The sequence below is a fragment of the Gobio gobio genome, assembly GCF_949357685.1.
Source record: "Gobio gobio genome assembly, chromosome: 19".
Lineage (NCBI taxonomy): Eukaryota > Metazoa > Chordata > Actinopteri > Cypriniformes > Gobionidae > Gobio > Gobio gobio.
The window spans coordinates 18,454,622-18,472,328 of record NC_137112.1 but is presented as its reverse complement, the minus strand read 5'-3'; the positions used below and the strand labels follow the sequence as shown (position 1 = coordinate 18,472,328).

At 36.1% G+C, this 17,707-nt stretch overlaps 1 protein-coding gene across 1 annotated transcript in view; it reads left to right on the top strand.

Moving 5' to 3' along the window:
* The window catches only part of ttll7 (tubulin tyrosine ligase-like family, member 7), a 138,459-nt gene that overhangs the window by 67,352 nt on the left and 53,400 nt on the right, over positions 1 to 17,707 (top strand). The window contains exons 10-13 of the mRNA XM_079843959.1: positions 8,681 to 8,775; positions 10,794 to 10,941; positions 12,038 to 12,111; positions 15,766 to 15,901. Coding sequence (XP_079700085.1) covers positions 8,681 to 8,775; positions 10,794 to 10,941; positions 12,038 to 12,111; positions 15,766 to 15,901 — 453 coding nt within the window. The remainder of the gene's footprint in view (positions 1 to 8,680; positions 8,776 to 10,793; positions 10,942 to 12,037; positions 12,112 to 15,765; positions 15,902 to 17,707) is intronic.

Sequence of the window (17,707 nt, the reverse complement as noted above, 5' to 3'; positions counted from 1 at the left end):
TCCCTCCAGTTTTCTGCGATTCCGCGATTGATGAATACAACGCAAAATCAACAAAATGTCGCATTTTTTTGCGATCCTGCATAATTCGTAATTTCACCGCAAAATAAATCGCAAAAACATTATTTTAATGTCAAATATAAATTATATTATCTAATTCACCTCTCTTCAATTTATTTAAAGCTGTAATGCATTGTTTTCATGAGTATGGTCTGTGTGAAAGGTCTCACATAAGTGCCAAGGACCAGGCGAAGTGATTACTTAAGATGGATGAATGACCAAACAAAAGTATGATATGCCGGATAGCACTAAAAGAGTTAATCAAAGTGCTGTGTACCACTAACTTTTCTACTGACACACAGACGGACCAATTTCAGACTGTCTGCGGATTCTGTGCATGCGTTTGCCGCCTGTCAGCGCTCGCGTAATTATACCGAAATGGGTTCTATTACTAGGCTCATTGCCCTTTGTACGATCAAATACACACATAATTATGCCTAAATGTCCAACCGGGGCGGTTATGTCTTGAGTGAACAAGTTTGGAACGTTTCAGTTTTGAATCTGTGCATTACTGTAGGTCTTAAAGTGAAAGCAACCTAATATAGCCCATACTCGCTCCTGTCTGTGTCGTTAATGTTAATCAAACAACAACAGGGGAAAAACAAACAGTAGCCTATTCAAACTTAAAGCACTGTTTGTATCTGTACCTTTATGTTGTACTATTTACTTGTCCTATTGTCATTTGTTTATTAGTCCTTATTTTATTTTTGACTGTTTACTTGATTAATTAATTACTTGAAGATTTTGGTCAACAAGGTGTCATGTTATTAAAGCTAGACAGTACAGCACTGGACTAGCCTTTTTTAGTAAGATACCAAAATAAACAAGATTTGTGCATTTTGTTTGTTCTATTGTCATGCATGGCTATTGTGCATCTAGCATAATACATAATATGGTAAATGTATTATCCTAATTATTTAAAAAAGCATTGCAAATTTCTGGAAATTACCACCACAAAATCAGTCCTATATAGTATTCGGAAATAAACAGTACGCCATAAGAGTAGTATGTCCGAATGGTCTGTGTACGTTTTGATAGTTTGATTTCCTATTTGAAATGAAATAAGCAGAAAGGAGAAAACGGCTCCTTTATTCGTTTTTTCGTTTAAAAAAAAATTGATTTCGGCTTGATTTTTTGTTTTTTGTTTCACGGGTAAAAAACGGATAAATTACTTCAAAATTCGTTTTCCACATGTGGGCGGTCATGAGCCTTTCCGCTGATTGGACAAGCAAATCTGAGCATGTGGCGTCATCAGCCCTTCCCCAGGTCTGTGTAACAAAATAAAAGTCTTCTTAAACTGTACAAGCATGTCCTAGATTGGGCTTTCTTCTGTGCAACTGAAAAAGTTATATCAGAAATATTAAATATTAATCTACACCCAGCCTGATTTATTTAGCTGTGTGGAGTAGGCTAAATATGTGTGGTGAAGCTGCGCAAGACAGCGAAGAGCGGGTGTGACCATGCAATGTTCAGACAAGTGTTATACGCAGCATTCATAACTTTTCTTTACAATACGCTCGGTTTTGGACAAGGGATGGTCATTGCAAATACTGTAATACATATCGGCAGAGGGTAGGTAGCGATGATGGTGATTTTAAATTTTACTGTAAATGTAATCATAGCCGCGAGCGAGAGAGAGCTATACAACGAGGATATGATTGACAGGACGATAGCGGAGGCAAGCGCAAGAAAACTTTTGTTAATAAAAAATATTGATTTGTTTAATGTAAGAGTTTGTCTTTGTTTTATTGTTGTTGTTTTCAATCAAATAATAGTGAACCACAAACTGAGCATTTGTTTTAAAGGGGAATTTCCAAAGATTTTTTATTTAATGTGAGTATTTTGTGTCATCCGTATTATTCGTTTTTTGAAATAAAAGTTTAATATACGCAGGGTTTTTTTTTATTGTAGGCCTAAACATTTTTTGTAGTCGAGTTTTCATTAAAAATGGTAATGAACAAAAAAGCATTCGTTTGAGGGGGAAATTCATGGTAGGCTATGTGTTATAACGCGTATCATGTAATTTGCTTATTCGTTTTGTTAATAACGAATAATGTTAATAACGTTTGTTTTGTTCAAAGGGTGGAGGAAGCATTGGCGGTTCTAGACCACGGTAACTAGGGGGGCCAGGTGGCCATTTGTGCTTTTAGGGGGCACACGTTAACATTTATCTTAACCAGTAGTTAAATAGGTAGTTCACCTAAAAATGAAAATTCTATCACCATTTACTCACCCCCATGTCGTTCCAAATATGACTTTGTTAAACACAATATTAACTTATTTATTTTATTAAACTGTTGTATAAGATCAGTATCGCATTTGCACTCATGCTAGAAAAACAGAACTCGTATGATATTGCTCTCGTTACTCATGTTATATTGCTTATACTATAGTCTATATCATGCTGTAAATGTGAGGACGTTTTCACACTGGCAGTTTAGTTCGAATAATTGGTAATGTGAAAGTTGTCATGCGGACCCGGGTGAGCTGAGCTCAGGGGAACTGAATTCGAGACTGCCTGAAGGAGGTGGTCTGAGTTCGGTTGCGCAGATTGCGCTCAAGCTGTGCCGCGATTCATGTGAATGTGAAAGCAACAAGGACTCGGGTGCGCAAGAAAAGTAATCTGCACATGCATTTTATCAGGTGACGATGTATTTAGTTCAATAAAACACATGTAAGGGATGATAGTGTTGATGATTTACCTTGGATAGCGAGAGGGAGCCTGCGGTGTATTCGTCGCGGTGTAGAACGCGCTCTGACGTGGACCACAGCACACGTGCCCAGAGTAAAAACGCTCTGAGACTAAAACTCAAACGGGCATTTTTGCCACATAACTTCAATTTTATGGACATTCTACTAACTAAGAAGCACTGAAATGGTTTGGTTACCAAGAAGCACTGAAATGGTTTGGTTAACAACATTCTAACTAATACAGGTTTTTGGAACAACAGGAGGGTGAGTTACATTAGGTATTTTTTCTTTTCTTTTTGGGGGAACTAACCCTTTAACTTATTTTCCGGATTATTGAAAGTCTTTTTTATTTGGCCATGTAGCCTACTGTATCATTCTGTAGTCTCTACACGTGAAGAAAAATAATTTCAAGTTCATTTATTTATTTGAAAAGTAATGTATCTGTAATATGATCTTGCATGCTCAATTTATAAAAGTAAAACTACACCATTTATTTTACATGTTTTGTAGCCTACCTGCTCTCTGTTAGCGGACTCTTCTCAAAGTTGGCATAGGCATAAAAACAAACATCTAATACTCTATAAGCAACACTGAACAATTGGATAAAATAAAATTATTAATATTATAATAATTATCGCTATATGTGAACAAGACTGTTTTCTCTGGTATGCCTATTTCTGTGGTTAAACACATCTCTGTCAAAGTCGCACATGAACGGTTCTTTCATTGCGTTGGTCATAATTTATCTTTGGCTGCCACTCTATGAGGCCACTGGAGAGGATTTGTGAATGGCCTTGAAGCAACCTAACTGACACTGGTAGGTCACATGGCAATAACAACATGGCGTATGAAGAATGTCAAAAGTTCATTCATACTACCCATATTCACAATAGAACATACTTTTTTTAATGGTCGCAAAGTACATGTAATTTCAAATTCAAATGTAGTACCTACTCAAACAATATGCGATTTTAAAAGTAGCATAAGTTTGTATATCATTGTTTCCTTTGTTTCCTTTCTGTTTCTTTGGTTGTCATGGTTTCATTTTGTTGTCATAGTTACTAATTTTTTGACTGATTTCTTCCACCGGATTCTAGTTTAGTTCTCATTATCCTGTGTGTGTATATATGAGCAATATCATACAAGTATCAGTGTGAAATGGATGAAAATTAGCACAGTGATTTCGGCCGTAGGCACAAGGCCGCAGTCTGAGTGCTATAGGTAATCACAGGGTGCTGAAATATATTGCACGGCTACTAGTGTGATATTGCATTTATACAACAGTTTGACGGCACCAGGAAGTAAATAAACAAGAAACAACAACGGAGTGTCTTTAAAGTCGGCATGAAACGGAAGTTGAGATCGTCTTTTTCTCCTTATTGTGATGTATATCCGAGTGAAACGGCTTCTGAAATTAGAAAAAATGTAGGGCGAGGCTTGATTTCGTCCTTCGGGAATTGATTGGATCGTTGGAAGTTGGGCGTTGCCAACAAAATGGAGGCAGATTTGAAGTTTGCACTCAGTTGTGGAGAAAAACTCGATCTATCTCTTAAATAAATGTATTTTCTCTCTTTCTTTTCTACAAATGTTACTGAGCATATTTCCTCACTTTTCGCTGGTTTATGCTACAGATTTTACTTATTTTAAGCCTTTTATGGCTTTATTTCTGTAAAACGTTTTTCTCAGCTCTCCCTTATAAGGGGGGCGCGCCGTAAGCGCGTTCACACACGCTGCATTCCTAAGTGCAAGCCGTAACCAAAAGCTGTTCGTCCGACAATATTGAGTAACTTTTACATAAAAAAGCTTTTATTTCTCATATATTTCTCTTTTTGCCTCAAGTCCTTCTTGAAGAAGGTATTGTTTATACCGAGAAAAATAACCACCATGCTACGATCAGTGACAGGTTTCTGAGAGGCGGTGCAGAAACAAGACAGGGGGCGATAACCCCGCCCTTGCGCCATAGCACATGACCGGGAGAGAAGAGAAGTCGTTTTGATGGGGGAGGGAAAGTTAACATATTTGATTAAAGACTATAAGGGTAAATGAATTTTTAAAAAATAATGAAGTGCACAGATAAATCAGTTATAGTAAACACTACAATATTAATCTAAAAATACGAATTGTAAAATTTGATTTCATGCCGCCTTTAAAAACACTCTTTTGAGCAGAACTACTTTCTTCCACCTCGGATACAAATCATAAGTTGACAGTTTGACAGTTGAGCCAAAGCCTCCGTTACCAATTCAAAAACATCACTTTTGAACTAGTAATGAAGGAACGTTGAGTCGCTTCATTGGAGCTTATTGCATTATGTAGAGTTGAGTATCATGGTATTATGAGAGAGAGATTGACTAAACGAGTGTGTTACCTGCATCTGATATAGTATTCATTCTTCAGGCAGATGTTCATAATATCCATTATAAAAAATCAGTTTGAATGTCCGCTTTGGAAATCTTTTAAAAGGATACAAATATTGCTTTCCTTAGACAACGCTAAAACAACTTCCTTGTTTACAACCAGTCACTCATAAAGACTTTTTGACTTTTTTAAAGACTTTCAGTTTTTGCCACCAGTAGTGTTGTAATAATGTCACTGAAGCTGACTATTGCAATTATTGACGGAACTTTTCTCAATACCAAATATGGCATATTTATATACAATTATATTTATTTAACAATATTTCAATTAACCACAGTAGCATAAAAGAAAATAGGAAATAAAACACAAGCAAAACAATTCAGTCAAACGTACAAAAGCAGCGTTCATACAGTACTAATATAGCCTAAATATTAATACATAATTTAACACTTAATTTTCCCCTTAAACAAAACCGATATGCTCTAGAACATGTTATAGATTATTAAGACCAAAGATTGCCCGTTTGATATGAATTATATCTGTTTAACCACTATCTACATAAGAGCCAGAAGCAAATTTCCAAAGGACTGGCCGAGATGAAGCTGTTCTCAGCAGGTACATGAGTGCTGAACGGCCGCTAACGGCCTGGATCTCACATCTCCAAAAGTGTCTGAACAAAAGCGATTTCTAATATTTGGATTAACCTCTTTATTTTTTGTTTATAATAATAATGCTCAATTAAGATCCTTCTTTTCCTAGATTTTGCCTGACCCACCATATTATTATCAATGTTATATTTTTGTGTGAAACTGTTCTATAGAACTATACCATTCTAAGGTTTAAAAAAATTATAATAATACTTTTATTCAACAAGGGTGCATTGATTAAAAATGATGACCTTTATAATATTGCAAAATATTTCAACTGCAAATGAATGCTGTAAAAGTTTTAATATAAAACTGTAATTATATTTAAACTAATAATAATAATGTTTTGCTGTATTTGTGATTAAATAAATTAAGCCATGGTAAGTATAAGACACCTCTTTCAAAAACAATAAAAAATGTAAATTTCAAACATATGACCGGTAGTGTGTGTTTCCTAAACTAAAATATGGCAGGTTATTTATTAAGAAAGTTGTAAGCATTTTTCACTTGTATTTCTTGAATTTTAGTTCGTCTATCCCTTGCAACAATATGAACGGCAAATGATTGAGTTTCTGGTCAACATTTCAAATACTGCAGCACTGAGCATAAAAGTTATGAATGAATATTACCATACATCACTGCGATTGTGCAGATATCACGAGCTGGTCTCATTTCCTGTGCAGTTTTTTTTTTTTTTCAGTTCCACAGAGAAAATAACTCTGGCATCTGATGAATTAGCTTGTGTTGGCAGGAATGTGACAGATTATACTAATGCACGGAAAGACATTCTATTGCTCAATTATCTCTAATTAACTGCTCAAATGATTCTGAATGGTTATAAATGATTTAATTCAAACAAATGTGTAAAACATAATGGTTTTTATGTGTTTAGATTGTGCCACTATTTCGGCCAAAGCAAACCAAACAAAGCTGATCTGATACATAAAAAATGTAAATGCGTGCTTATCACACTGAGTAATGACAGAATGAAAGGGCTCACACAATATATTTGTATTTAGTGATGATTTCTTTCCCAGTCAGCTGTCAGACATCCACGAAGTGGCAGCACTTGAATAGATTCCTCTTTTGAAAAGATAAAACATTGTGCCTATCAAGTGGTGACGTCTGTTGGCATCATCATTGGTGGTTCTGTTACATTCTCTGAAAGTAAGAACCCAAAAGCAGAAAAATCACAAACACAAATATAAAACAATGCAAGCCACTAGGCTCTGAACCAACTTGGGGCAGAAGGCACTAGGCAGAGGGAAATTCAAATAGGCTGGGGTGGAAATCCAGATCAGCCCATCAGCAAATAATATCCAGTCGTGAGGCGAGAGTCGAGGTCATATACGGACAGAGAGATCAAACAAGGGGCAGACGGTATCAGAGAAATCCAAGCTCACGGTCAAGATCAGGCTTATAGAATGGCAAGACAGCCCTAGCATGCAAGCAATGTACTGCTGGAGAATCCAGACTCCAAAACCAGAACCAGGTCAGATGGTCAAAACCAGGAGAGCTTTCTTAATAGCTAAAACCTAACAAAACAAACAGGTATCTCAAACTGAACAAAAAAAATAAAGAGGTTGGAGACACAAAACATTCTGGCAGAGAACAGAGGGAAACAAAGGATATATATAGTAGAGAAATCAAGAGACAAATAAAAAACAGCTGAGCATGGTCGCACGTGGAAGAGAAATAAACAAAACGAGAAAAGAAAACAAAAGAGTTCTGACAGTTTCAGTATAATGGGCTGGTTGGTTTGTTGCCTGGCTGAACACATTTGCCAAGTGTCTTTGTCCCAATCAAACGTCATTTTTAAAGAACAACAGATGTTTTGTCATGTAACAAGCAAGTCAGGAAATGTCTTTAGCACTGAAGAGTAGCAGATAGCATCAGATCACACAATGATATGTCAAGTGAATTGTCTGGTAATCACTGGCTGTGCTTTGAAAGCTCAGCAGCAAACAAGATCAAAGTTGCAATTGTTTGAACTTTGAACGTTGCATGACCTGCATGCTGCACTTCACTCCATAGAGGTCATCATTTACTCACTCTCATGTTGTCAAATTGTCCCTATCGTAGGGAACTCGGAACCGGGTTACATACAACCCAGAGATGCTTTCAAACTTTAAAAATTATAAATAAAAAAAATCATAAACATGGTCAATACAACTTGTGTGTTCCTCTGTAAACCTCTAAGGCTTTTAGACTTTTAGTTAATAAAGTTTTACCAGACAAAATGCAGTTTTTTAACTGCTAACAGTTTTGGATACCAAACAAAATGGATGTCTTCTGACAGGATCTGGTAATGAGGATGGATCCAATGTGGATGTGGAGATTCTATCTAGTAATTTTTTGGAGCAAGATATCTGCACAAACATGGAGCATAAGTTCATAAGAGATGTAGAGATCTACTGTAGCAATGCCTGATTTGTGACCAAAATTGTTCTTTTGAGTCTAACCTTTTCAATGATTTTCTTGAGCTGGCGCACAATGATCCATTCGCAAATCATGCTGATCTGTTTCTTGAGTCATTGACTGGTCTGGTCTCAGCAGTCAAGAACTCATTGGAAGGGGTGTTTATCAGTGAATAATGATGTACATTTCTGTCTTTTTCTCGCGGCTTTTAGCTTCAGAAGATTTATAGTACATGAGACACTCTATATTCTCAACATCAGTGCCAATTGTGGTTTTTCTGAGACAGAACGTATTTTAGCCGATGCCCTTTGATTTCAGGAATGGGTAATAGTGATCATTTCTACTGTCGCTTCTCTGTCCCCTTTAAAAGTTAGTGATTGCTTCAGGTTTTGATTTTGAAATTGAAGAAAACAATATGAAAGCAAAAACTCTCTCTCTCTCTCTCTCTCTCTCTCTCTCTCTCTCTCTCTCTCTCTCTCTCTCTCTCTCTCTCTTTTTCCCCCCTCTAGATCAATCGTGCCCCGAGTTTTGGGACAGATCAAAAGATTGATTACGATGTGAAGAAGGGGGTTTTACTCAATGCCCTGAAACTGCTCAACATCAGGTATGAAGCAATACTCTCTCAAGAGTCCCATTAGAAAGAGAAAAGAATGAGTTAATCAGAAAACTCACTCTCCATTGTTGGCTGTCCACCAGTCTTCTGTGCTTTCGAAAATATTGATTCTTTGATCTCTACTAAAAAAGTTACCTGAAAATCTTTGATGGGCCCTCATGCCCATCAAAGTTGATTTAAAATAAGAATGAAAAGGATTGTGGAGTTTTTGCTTATTGTGAGCACATTATGTGCAGTGGTATTTACAGTATGTTCTGTTGCAGCTTGAAGGCCCCAAAAAGTATTTGGACACTTTTGAACACTGAAGCTACTCTTAAAATACAGTATATAAATGTCAATGCTTTGCATAACAAAATGTTAAAACAAGTGGCATTTGCAAACAAATTGCAATTTGCAACTGATATCAAGGTGATTTTTAGTAGATGTATAAAGTCAGTTCATACAGGTTTCTTAACTAAATACAAACTCAACTCAAGATTGATAGCCACAAAATATCACAATATTTTTTTGTTGTCTTACTTTTTTTCCTAATCAGTGCCAAAGAGCCTCAAATAACTTAATTTATCATTCAGGCAAGTGTTATACATCATTATAATCTGTTTTTAAAGACAGTAACAATGATGTCGATTTTACCATATAAATCCGAGTGCGAGTGCGAACGAGTTATTTAATAATAATAATCTGCATTAATAGACTCAGCTTTTGGCAATTACAACTTACAATTTGTGATTCTGAGGCGCAAGCTGGTCCAAATAAACTGGGTACTGACCTATCTTTCAAGAGCAAGCATTTTGCGAATCCCATGTTGAACTCATCAGTAAAATGATGTTTGAGGACTGGTGGTCAAGTTGTTCGCGGGCATAATGTAAATGTATTTCTAGTGACGTAGAACCACCACGCAGTGGGATTCAAATTACAAACGACTCCTATAGGTGGTTCAGAGTCGATTCTTTCTTGGACTTTCAAACTTTGCAGAATGTTTACATTCACAGACAGCTATATTACACACTGCATGAAAGGAAATATAATCGAAAAACCATAATGGGGTACTTCAAAACAAATCTTATTGCTTTGAATTGTTTGGGACCACTGTATTTTTGTTTAAGTTTAAAGAAGTATTCTTGATTGAAGTTTTTTTTTTTTTTGCCTAAAGTGGGACTACTTTTTTGGGTGGATGAAGTTCTGATTAAGAGTTACTGTTGTAGATCTTATATGTGTGAAGAAGTACTTTACAGATAGTATAATACTGTATATCGCATTCCTCTCTTTGGTCATCTGAATTGATATAATGTGAATTACAAGGTTTACTGAATTTAAATAGTTATAACAAGGTGAGCAAATAATTTTATCCCACTAGTCTCAGAAATATACTATTTATAGTTTTATGGTTCTAATTTTAAAATAACTACAGCAATTGTACATCTCTGCATGTATAGTTGTATGTCAGTATCCAGTGATTGATTACTGTAGACCTGGCCTTTAAATCCCAGGTACACCCTTTGTACTAAATATACCAGAGTGGCCCAACAATGGTCCTTGAGTAGGAAACAACAGCAGACAAACTCAATACAGCAGTGGATCAGATTTCAAGGATGCATTGCTACCATTCTGTCACAGTGACTTTCTTGGAAGTCTCCACAGACGTTTACTGTGTCCCAACTGATCCAGTTCTTCCCAGTAACATATCAAAGCGACTTCTGTGTTATTTCCCCAGCAGTGGCAGAACAAAACCAATAACTCAGCGACAAGAACTTCGAAGTGTTAAAGTCATATCAATAAAACGAGGGGGTTCCCCAGTGGTTCAGGAGCCCACTGACCCTGAGTGGTCACTTACAACAGCAAATTTGAAGGGCCAGTGAGCGATGAAATCTTGAAGTGCTGAATGCTGTCAAGTCGAGTGATGTATTGAGTCTCGGAGTCTGTCAGGATTTCGGCTGGGAGTTTGGGCTACTTTGAGTGCTATTACTTGAGCATTTCCTGTTTTTTTTGGTTGTTTTTTTTCTACCCAGAGCGAGTGATAAACGACGGAATCTGGCCCAGCAGAAAGCCGAAGCCCAGCGACGACTGTACGGACAGGGATCCACGCGGAAACTGACGGCCGGATCATCAGACTGGGAGAAACAGCGTCACCTACTCGAGCGCAGGAGAGAGGAATTGGTGCGGCCCATTCAGCTGTTAGAAAGCAACACTTTATTAGGTCATGTTTAAGTTATGAAGCAAAATAATGTTTTGATGTTAGAGCCATGACACCAGACTTGAGTCTTTGTGCTTATGTGGAAAATGTCCGGAACCACTTTATATTAGGTGGCCTTAACTACTATGAACAGGCGTTTAAATTAATAATTTAATACAATGCACTTATTGTGTACATACATGTTTTTACATTGTACTTATATTTAAAAAAATATATACCTGCATGTAATTACATCTTAACCCTACCTTTAAACTTACCCATACCACCACACCTGTCCCTGACTTTACCTGTATACAACCTCAATATGAGCAAAAGTGTTTTGCAATACAATATGAACACAATAAGTACATTGTACTTATTTTTTTATGTAAGTACATAGAAGTTAAGGCCTCCTAATATAAAGTGGGACCAAATGTCCATCAATAAAAAGTGGCAAAACCTCCAACTAAAAAAAGATATTTAAGTATTCATATTTCAAAATGCAGATGTACAGACAATGCTTGTTTTCAGAGTAAGTTGAAGGAGCTTTGTGCACCAGTCCTTGATTGGTCTTTCGATCAACTTTTTATTATATAAAGAGATGAATAAGGTTGAGATGACTGCAGGTAGGTGGTATTTTCAAAGGGCAAAGCTAGACGCAAAAGAGGAGTGAGATTTGGGGATTGGGGGCTGAGCGAAATATGCCTGTACCAGCATTTAGCAGAGATCAGTGACTATTATAGAAGACACCCTGCTGCTCCATTGCAAATTGACCAGCTGACCTTTCCACAATTATAGTTTTTGATGTATTAAAATGGTACAGTGGGAGTTAAATCTATATGAATTATGAATGTGCCCCCTGTATTAACAAGTGTAGAGGAGAGACTGTTATACACGCCTGCTAACTCTCAGACTTCATTAAGATGCCTCGTAATATGGGAAACGAGTCATTCAGAGACATTGTTATTCGGTTTTGGGTGGCTAAATTACACTGCAGGATAGCACAGGCAGAAACAGGGCGTTATTTCTTTGTCATTCTTCCTACTGCTCACCACTTATTCACTTGTGTTGTGCTTTCAGAAAGAAAGACTGGCCCAAGTCCGCAAGCAGGTCTCAAGGGACGAGCACGAAAAGCGCCACCTGGGGAACTACAGGTAGGGAAGCCACTTGACGATTGTTATCCCGTAAGAATGCTCGCTTACACCTGTGGGGTCTTTTGTGGCTTGGTTTGGGTTATGTGACGCTATGAAACAATTTCTTACGCTCTTATGTGAGGACAAAGCAAAGGTTGAAAACTTGAAAAATTCTGCGTTCGTAGGCAGAAAAATAAGATAGTAAAGCACCAAGGCATGTCCGAATCCAGTGTTTGGGGAACATTCTGTTTATAAAATGTTGTTCAGTAATTGGTACAAAAATAAATAATAGTTGTATATATTGTATATATATATTTAGAGAGAGAGAGTGCAACAACAGTAAAGGCAATGTCTAAATGCAGAAAGAAATGCATTGGTAGGATTTGCATTCATACTTGTGCTATGTTTACACAAAAATAATGTTTCACTAAAAGCCATGTGAAAAGCTAAGAATTTATAAAACTGAATACTATTCATTCATTCATTCATTCACACGCAAAATTATAGTCAGCATTACAGAAAAATGACAATATATTTGCAATATATTTACTACCTCACTCATGACCGGTAATTTGAGAGCCCTGGTGTTGTTGTCAGTATTTTTATATATTCTTGTCAGACAAGGAGATTGCTTTTTTCAGAACATTAAACAACTCCAAGTCGCTCCTTTAATGACTACTAATGTTTTGTAAAGAAGCCAAATTCCTCTGCAGCCAAATGCTTCTTGCATTTTATTACTCTTGTCATTTGTTACATTTAAATTCAGACACCAGGATCTGTCAAACGAAGACCTACCATTAAGATTTGATTAACCTGACCCCATTACACAAGCATCTAAGTCAAATAACTCTTTGTATTTACTGTAGAGGTAGGGTGGCTTCTTCATAGTGAAATCGCACCATTTAGTATATGCTGCATTTTTCATACAATGAGTCACTTCGTAATTGCAACAAATTGCTCCTTAATACGGAGCCTCCACGTCAGAGTGACGTAAGGAGGAATACGAAACGAATGCCTTTCCCTAAATAGGTCATTTTTTGTTTATGAGCGTAACTGCTGTTCTGTTTAACGCTAAATAAAAACACCCCAAAAGATGCTGAAACATGAAAAAAAAAGTGTTTGCGGTTTGTGGGTCAGACCCAGATTTCAATGTGCCATATGCCAAAGACTAAGCCCACTTACTCTTACTAGATTACTTCTTTCACATAAGTTTGTCCATCGTGCTTGTAGCTCTTAATGGATTTGGGGCGGTTTATCGTCTGATCTGAACATTTACATTAGTTGAGCTTTTGATTACATTGAAGCCGGAATCCAAAAGAGCCATTTTAAATGTCACACGCCAAGTGAGTTTTAGTTTATTAGATGAGAATATTGAAAGACGGGGGGTATAACATGTCACTCGCTCCACCTTCACTGTTTATTTAGATTGAGGCATCCATTATTTTGATCAGTGGTTCTCAAATGGTGGGTCAGTCTGTTCTAAAAAAAAGGAAAGAACGATGCTAAATGCAAAAAAATAAATAAATCAATAAATCAATGATATAATCATGCTAAGTTGTGATATCAAAATAAATGAACTTATTACACAGTTTTCTGTAATACTTGATGCTGATTGGTAAAATGCTGCATTATGCATCCAAATATTCTTGACCAGTTCAACACTGCTAGTTCTATGTATCATATAATAATATTATAACTAAATTCTTTATATTTCATTTTCATTTATTTATTTGGTAATTAGCCAGGATAATAATCAAGATCATTCTTGCAGTTTGACGGTATGGTACAACATCATCTTTTGATCTCCACATTATGCCTTATATTTTCAACATTTAAAAGGGAGGGAAAACACTACCCAAATGTTTTGTTGCTGATGTCAAAGGCTGTCCAATCAAACTCTTAAGTATTTTGGAACAAATACATTTGTGACTGGTAGCTAATACTAATACAATGTTTAGCTGGTTGTTTGTTCAATCTAAACTGGTAAATCACACTTATTGGTGTTTTAGTCCCTCCCTGCGCCTGATGAAGACACAAATATGTCGAAACGTTTGCCAAAATAGAGGTTGAGTGACAAAATGGTTGCCACCATGTGGGTTGGCCAGAGGAGAACTGGCACCCCGACTGAGCCTGGTTTCTCCCAAGGTTTATTTTTCTCTATTAGGTCACCTGATGGGGTTTTGGTTTCCTTGCCACTGTTGCCTCTGGCTTGGCGTGCTCAGTTGGGGACACTAAATTTTTCAACCAAATATCGAAATAAATCTAATTATTAAACTAAATTAACCATATAAACTAAATTACTGCCCTAATTACTGATCTAAAGCCCACACTGTCACTGTATGATAATTGAAATGAACTGATGACATTTTTTCTCCAGAATGGCTAGACGGCTGAATAAAATTATGCTGCCTTATTTTCCTGTTTAACACTGTAAAGCTGCTTTGAAACAATCTGTATTGTTAAAAGCGCTATATAAATAAAGTTGACTTGACTTGACTTATGTTGTTTATGTTTATATATAATTGAATTTTTTTTCTAATTTCTATTAATTTGGTCTAATTCATGGTGATGTTGTAACACTTTACAAGGTTTCATTAGATAACTACTTTAGTTAGCATGAACTAACAATGAAAAATACTTTAAAGTTAATGTTAATTTATTAATTCTTTTAAAGGGATAGTTCACCCCAAAATGAAAATTATCCCATAATTTACTCACCCACAAGCCATCCTAGGTGTATATGACATTCTTCTTTCAGACGAATACAATCGGAGTTATATTAAAAATGTCCTGGCTAATTCAAGCATTATAATGGCAGTGAATGGCAGCCCAAAATTTGAAGCCCAAAAAAGTGCACCCATCCATTATAAAAGTAACCCACGCGGCTCCGGGGGGTTAATAAAGTCCTTCTGAAGCTAATGGATGGGTTTGTGTAAGAAAAATATCCATATTTAACATGTTAAGTCAAATATCTAGCTTCCATCGGACCACCTTCCGTATTCGGCTGCCCTTCATTGCCATTATAAAGCTTGGAAGAGCCAGTTTATTTTTAAATATAACTCTGATTGTATTCGCCTGGAAAAAAAGAATGTCATATATACCTAGGTTGGGTTGAGGGTTAGTAAATCATGGGGTAATTTTCATTTTTAGGTGAACTAACCCTTTAATATGAACTAACAATAAACAGTTAACATTTTTATTAACTAATGTTAACAAAGATTTACAAATACTGCATTAATAAATAGTGCATTATCTAACGTTAAATATGTATACTGGATGTAAAGGGTTACCAGTAATATTAATACATTTCAAGTTTTTTTTTGCACATTTTTGGTACTGTGGGTCGCCATCTGCTGTCTAATGTAAAATCTGGGTCCTGAAGCAAAGCCAGTTGCTGCTTTTGATTATATACCTAACCCAATGTGGCGCTGATCTGAAGATCCATCACACAGATATAGACAAAAGTTTACACGTCTCTGGCTTTTGTTTAGTCTTAACGTCTAATATAAAGCCAAGTTTATTAATCATTACTATATACAAAGCATTAATGGACAAATGCATGTGTGAAAAGAACGATTGAGGTTTGTTTAAGTGATTAGAAAAACGGGCAGACCAGGCCGCTAAATCAGATAATCAGATAAAACTCTTTCTCTCCTTCTCCCTCTCTCTGTACAGACGTATTTACCCCCCAGATGACAAGCTGCTCTTGGAGAAATATGAGAGTCTCCTTTCAGCTGCCTTTCAGACATTCCTCGCTGGGCGAGCAGCTTCACTTCAAAAGGAAATGAATAATCCACTGAAACGAATGAAGGCATGTACCTGAGACGCAACCCAACAATCTTTTGCTCTTTTCCCTCTTTCTCTTCCCCCCTACAACTACTTCTTCCTACTACTTTTGCATTTAAAATAAGATATGTGGAAAAGTATTTTACTTCTTAACTCTTTTAGTGGCCATCTGTTTTTAATTATTGCAGGTTAAGGCAACCATCATTATTACTATTGCTCATTCAAAGGGGTAGGGATTTAAACAATCCATTTGTGTTGACATGAATGATACGTCAAATCATGTGGCTAGTTGAGGAGAGGTGTGCTATTACTTTTCGAAGCGATGATATTTATGATTTTTTTTCTGGCAGATAATTTAACTGGCCCACTGACTGACACTGTAGTCTGAGCCATACATAATCTAGAGACATTCTTGGGAAAGCTATTTTGTTGTTTGTAAAACTACTAGGTATTCATAATTTAAGGTAGTTTAACTGTAGTCAAGTTTGCTTTTGTGTGAAATAGTAGTTGGCAACCACTAAATATAGTAAATTACAAGCTGAATATTCTGGTACAATAACAGCAAAGATCTTTAGAAACCTCAGAGTAAAAACAAAACTATTCTTAATAATAATAATGAACTAATCATGAAATAAAGTTTAAAATAAGAAATAGTCTCATTGTAAAGTATAAAGTTGTAATTGCAAGAGTTGTAGAGAAATTGCAACTGCGCTATATAATATTACAGTTAATCTTTGGGGTGTTGATTTACTCCGAATTTTTTTTTAATAATTGATCTACATAAGCATGAATGGCAACATTTGACTAAATTCATTATTATGTGACATTTTGGTAATAAATATTCTAATTAGGGCTGTCAAGCGATATATATTTCTCTAATGAATTACATGATGTGCCGATTAATAAATCGAACTAATCACAAATTAATCACACATCAAATTTGAGATTACTCCCAAAAGATAATTTAAAGTCATTATTGTGTGAAGTGAGAAAAGCATCAAATAGACATTACAAACAGTAGCTTTAAAAATACATATTTCTATTTGATTTAACATAATTTTTTTTACACATAAACTTTTAGACTACAACGGCCATTTTTTTTTCAGAAGCTGCATCTGAATTGGTAGTGAGATATATTTATAGACCAAAACAGTTTGGTTGCCAACATTCTTCAAAATATCTTCTTTTATGTTCCACAAAAGAAAGTCATGCAAATTATCCCCATAATATGATTTTTTTTTTTTTTATGAGGTGATACTCTAAATAAGAAAGTAAAACTGCCAGTAGGTGGTGTTATTAAATGTCTAAATGAGTAAGTCATTGGGCCTTGTCATACACCCGGCACAATGCAGCGCCAGGCAAGTGTTTTTTGCTAGTTTCAACCCGACCATTTATCCCATCATTAAACTGGCAAAAGTGGATTCGGACACACCCTAAGTGCACTTGCGCCGTGCGTTTTAGACCATGCGCTTAGAACATTAAAATAGGGCCCATGGAGTCATTTGTTAATTCGCTTGGTTCAAACAGCTGATTAATTCAGGAATTAAATAAATGCTGTGAGTCTTTATGAATGGGCCATTGAATCATTGGTTCACCCGATTGATTAGCTCAAAATGCAGATTCATTCAGAAATGAAACACTGTTGTGTGTTGCTTGGAGATGCACAACAGTTCTGGCCATTCAGGTAATATGTTTGTTGGCAATATTAAGCAAAAAATATTACAATATTAACTTCTTATTTTTTTAACTGTTGTATGAAATCGATATCACATTTGCACTCTCTATTCGGGACAAAAACAGCCCTCATCATGTGATATTGTGGTCATTACTC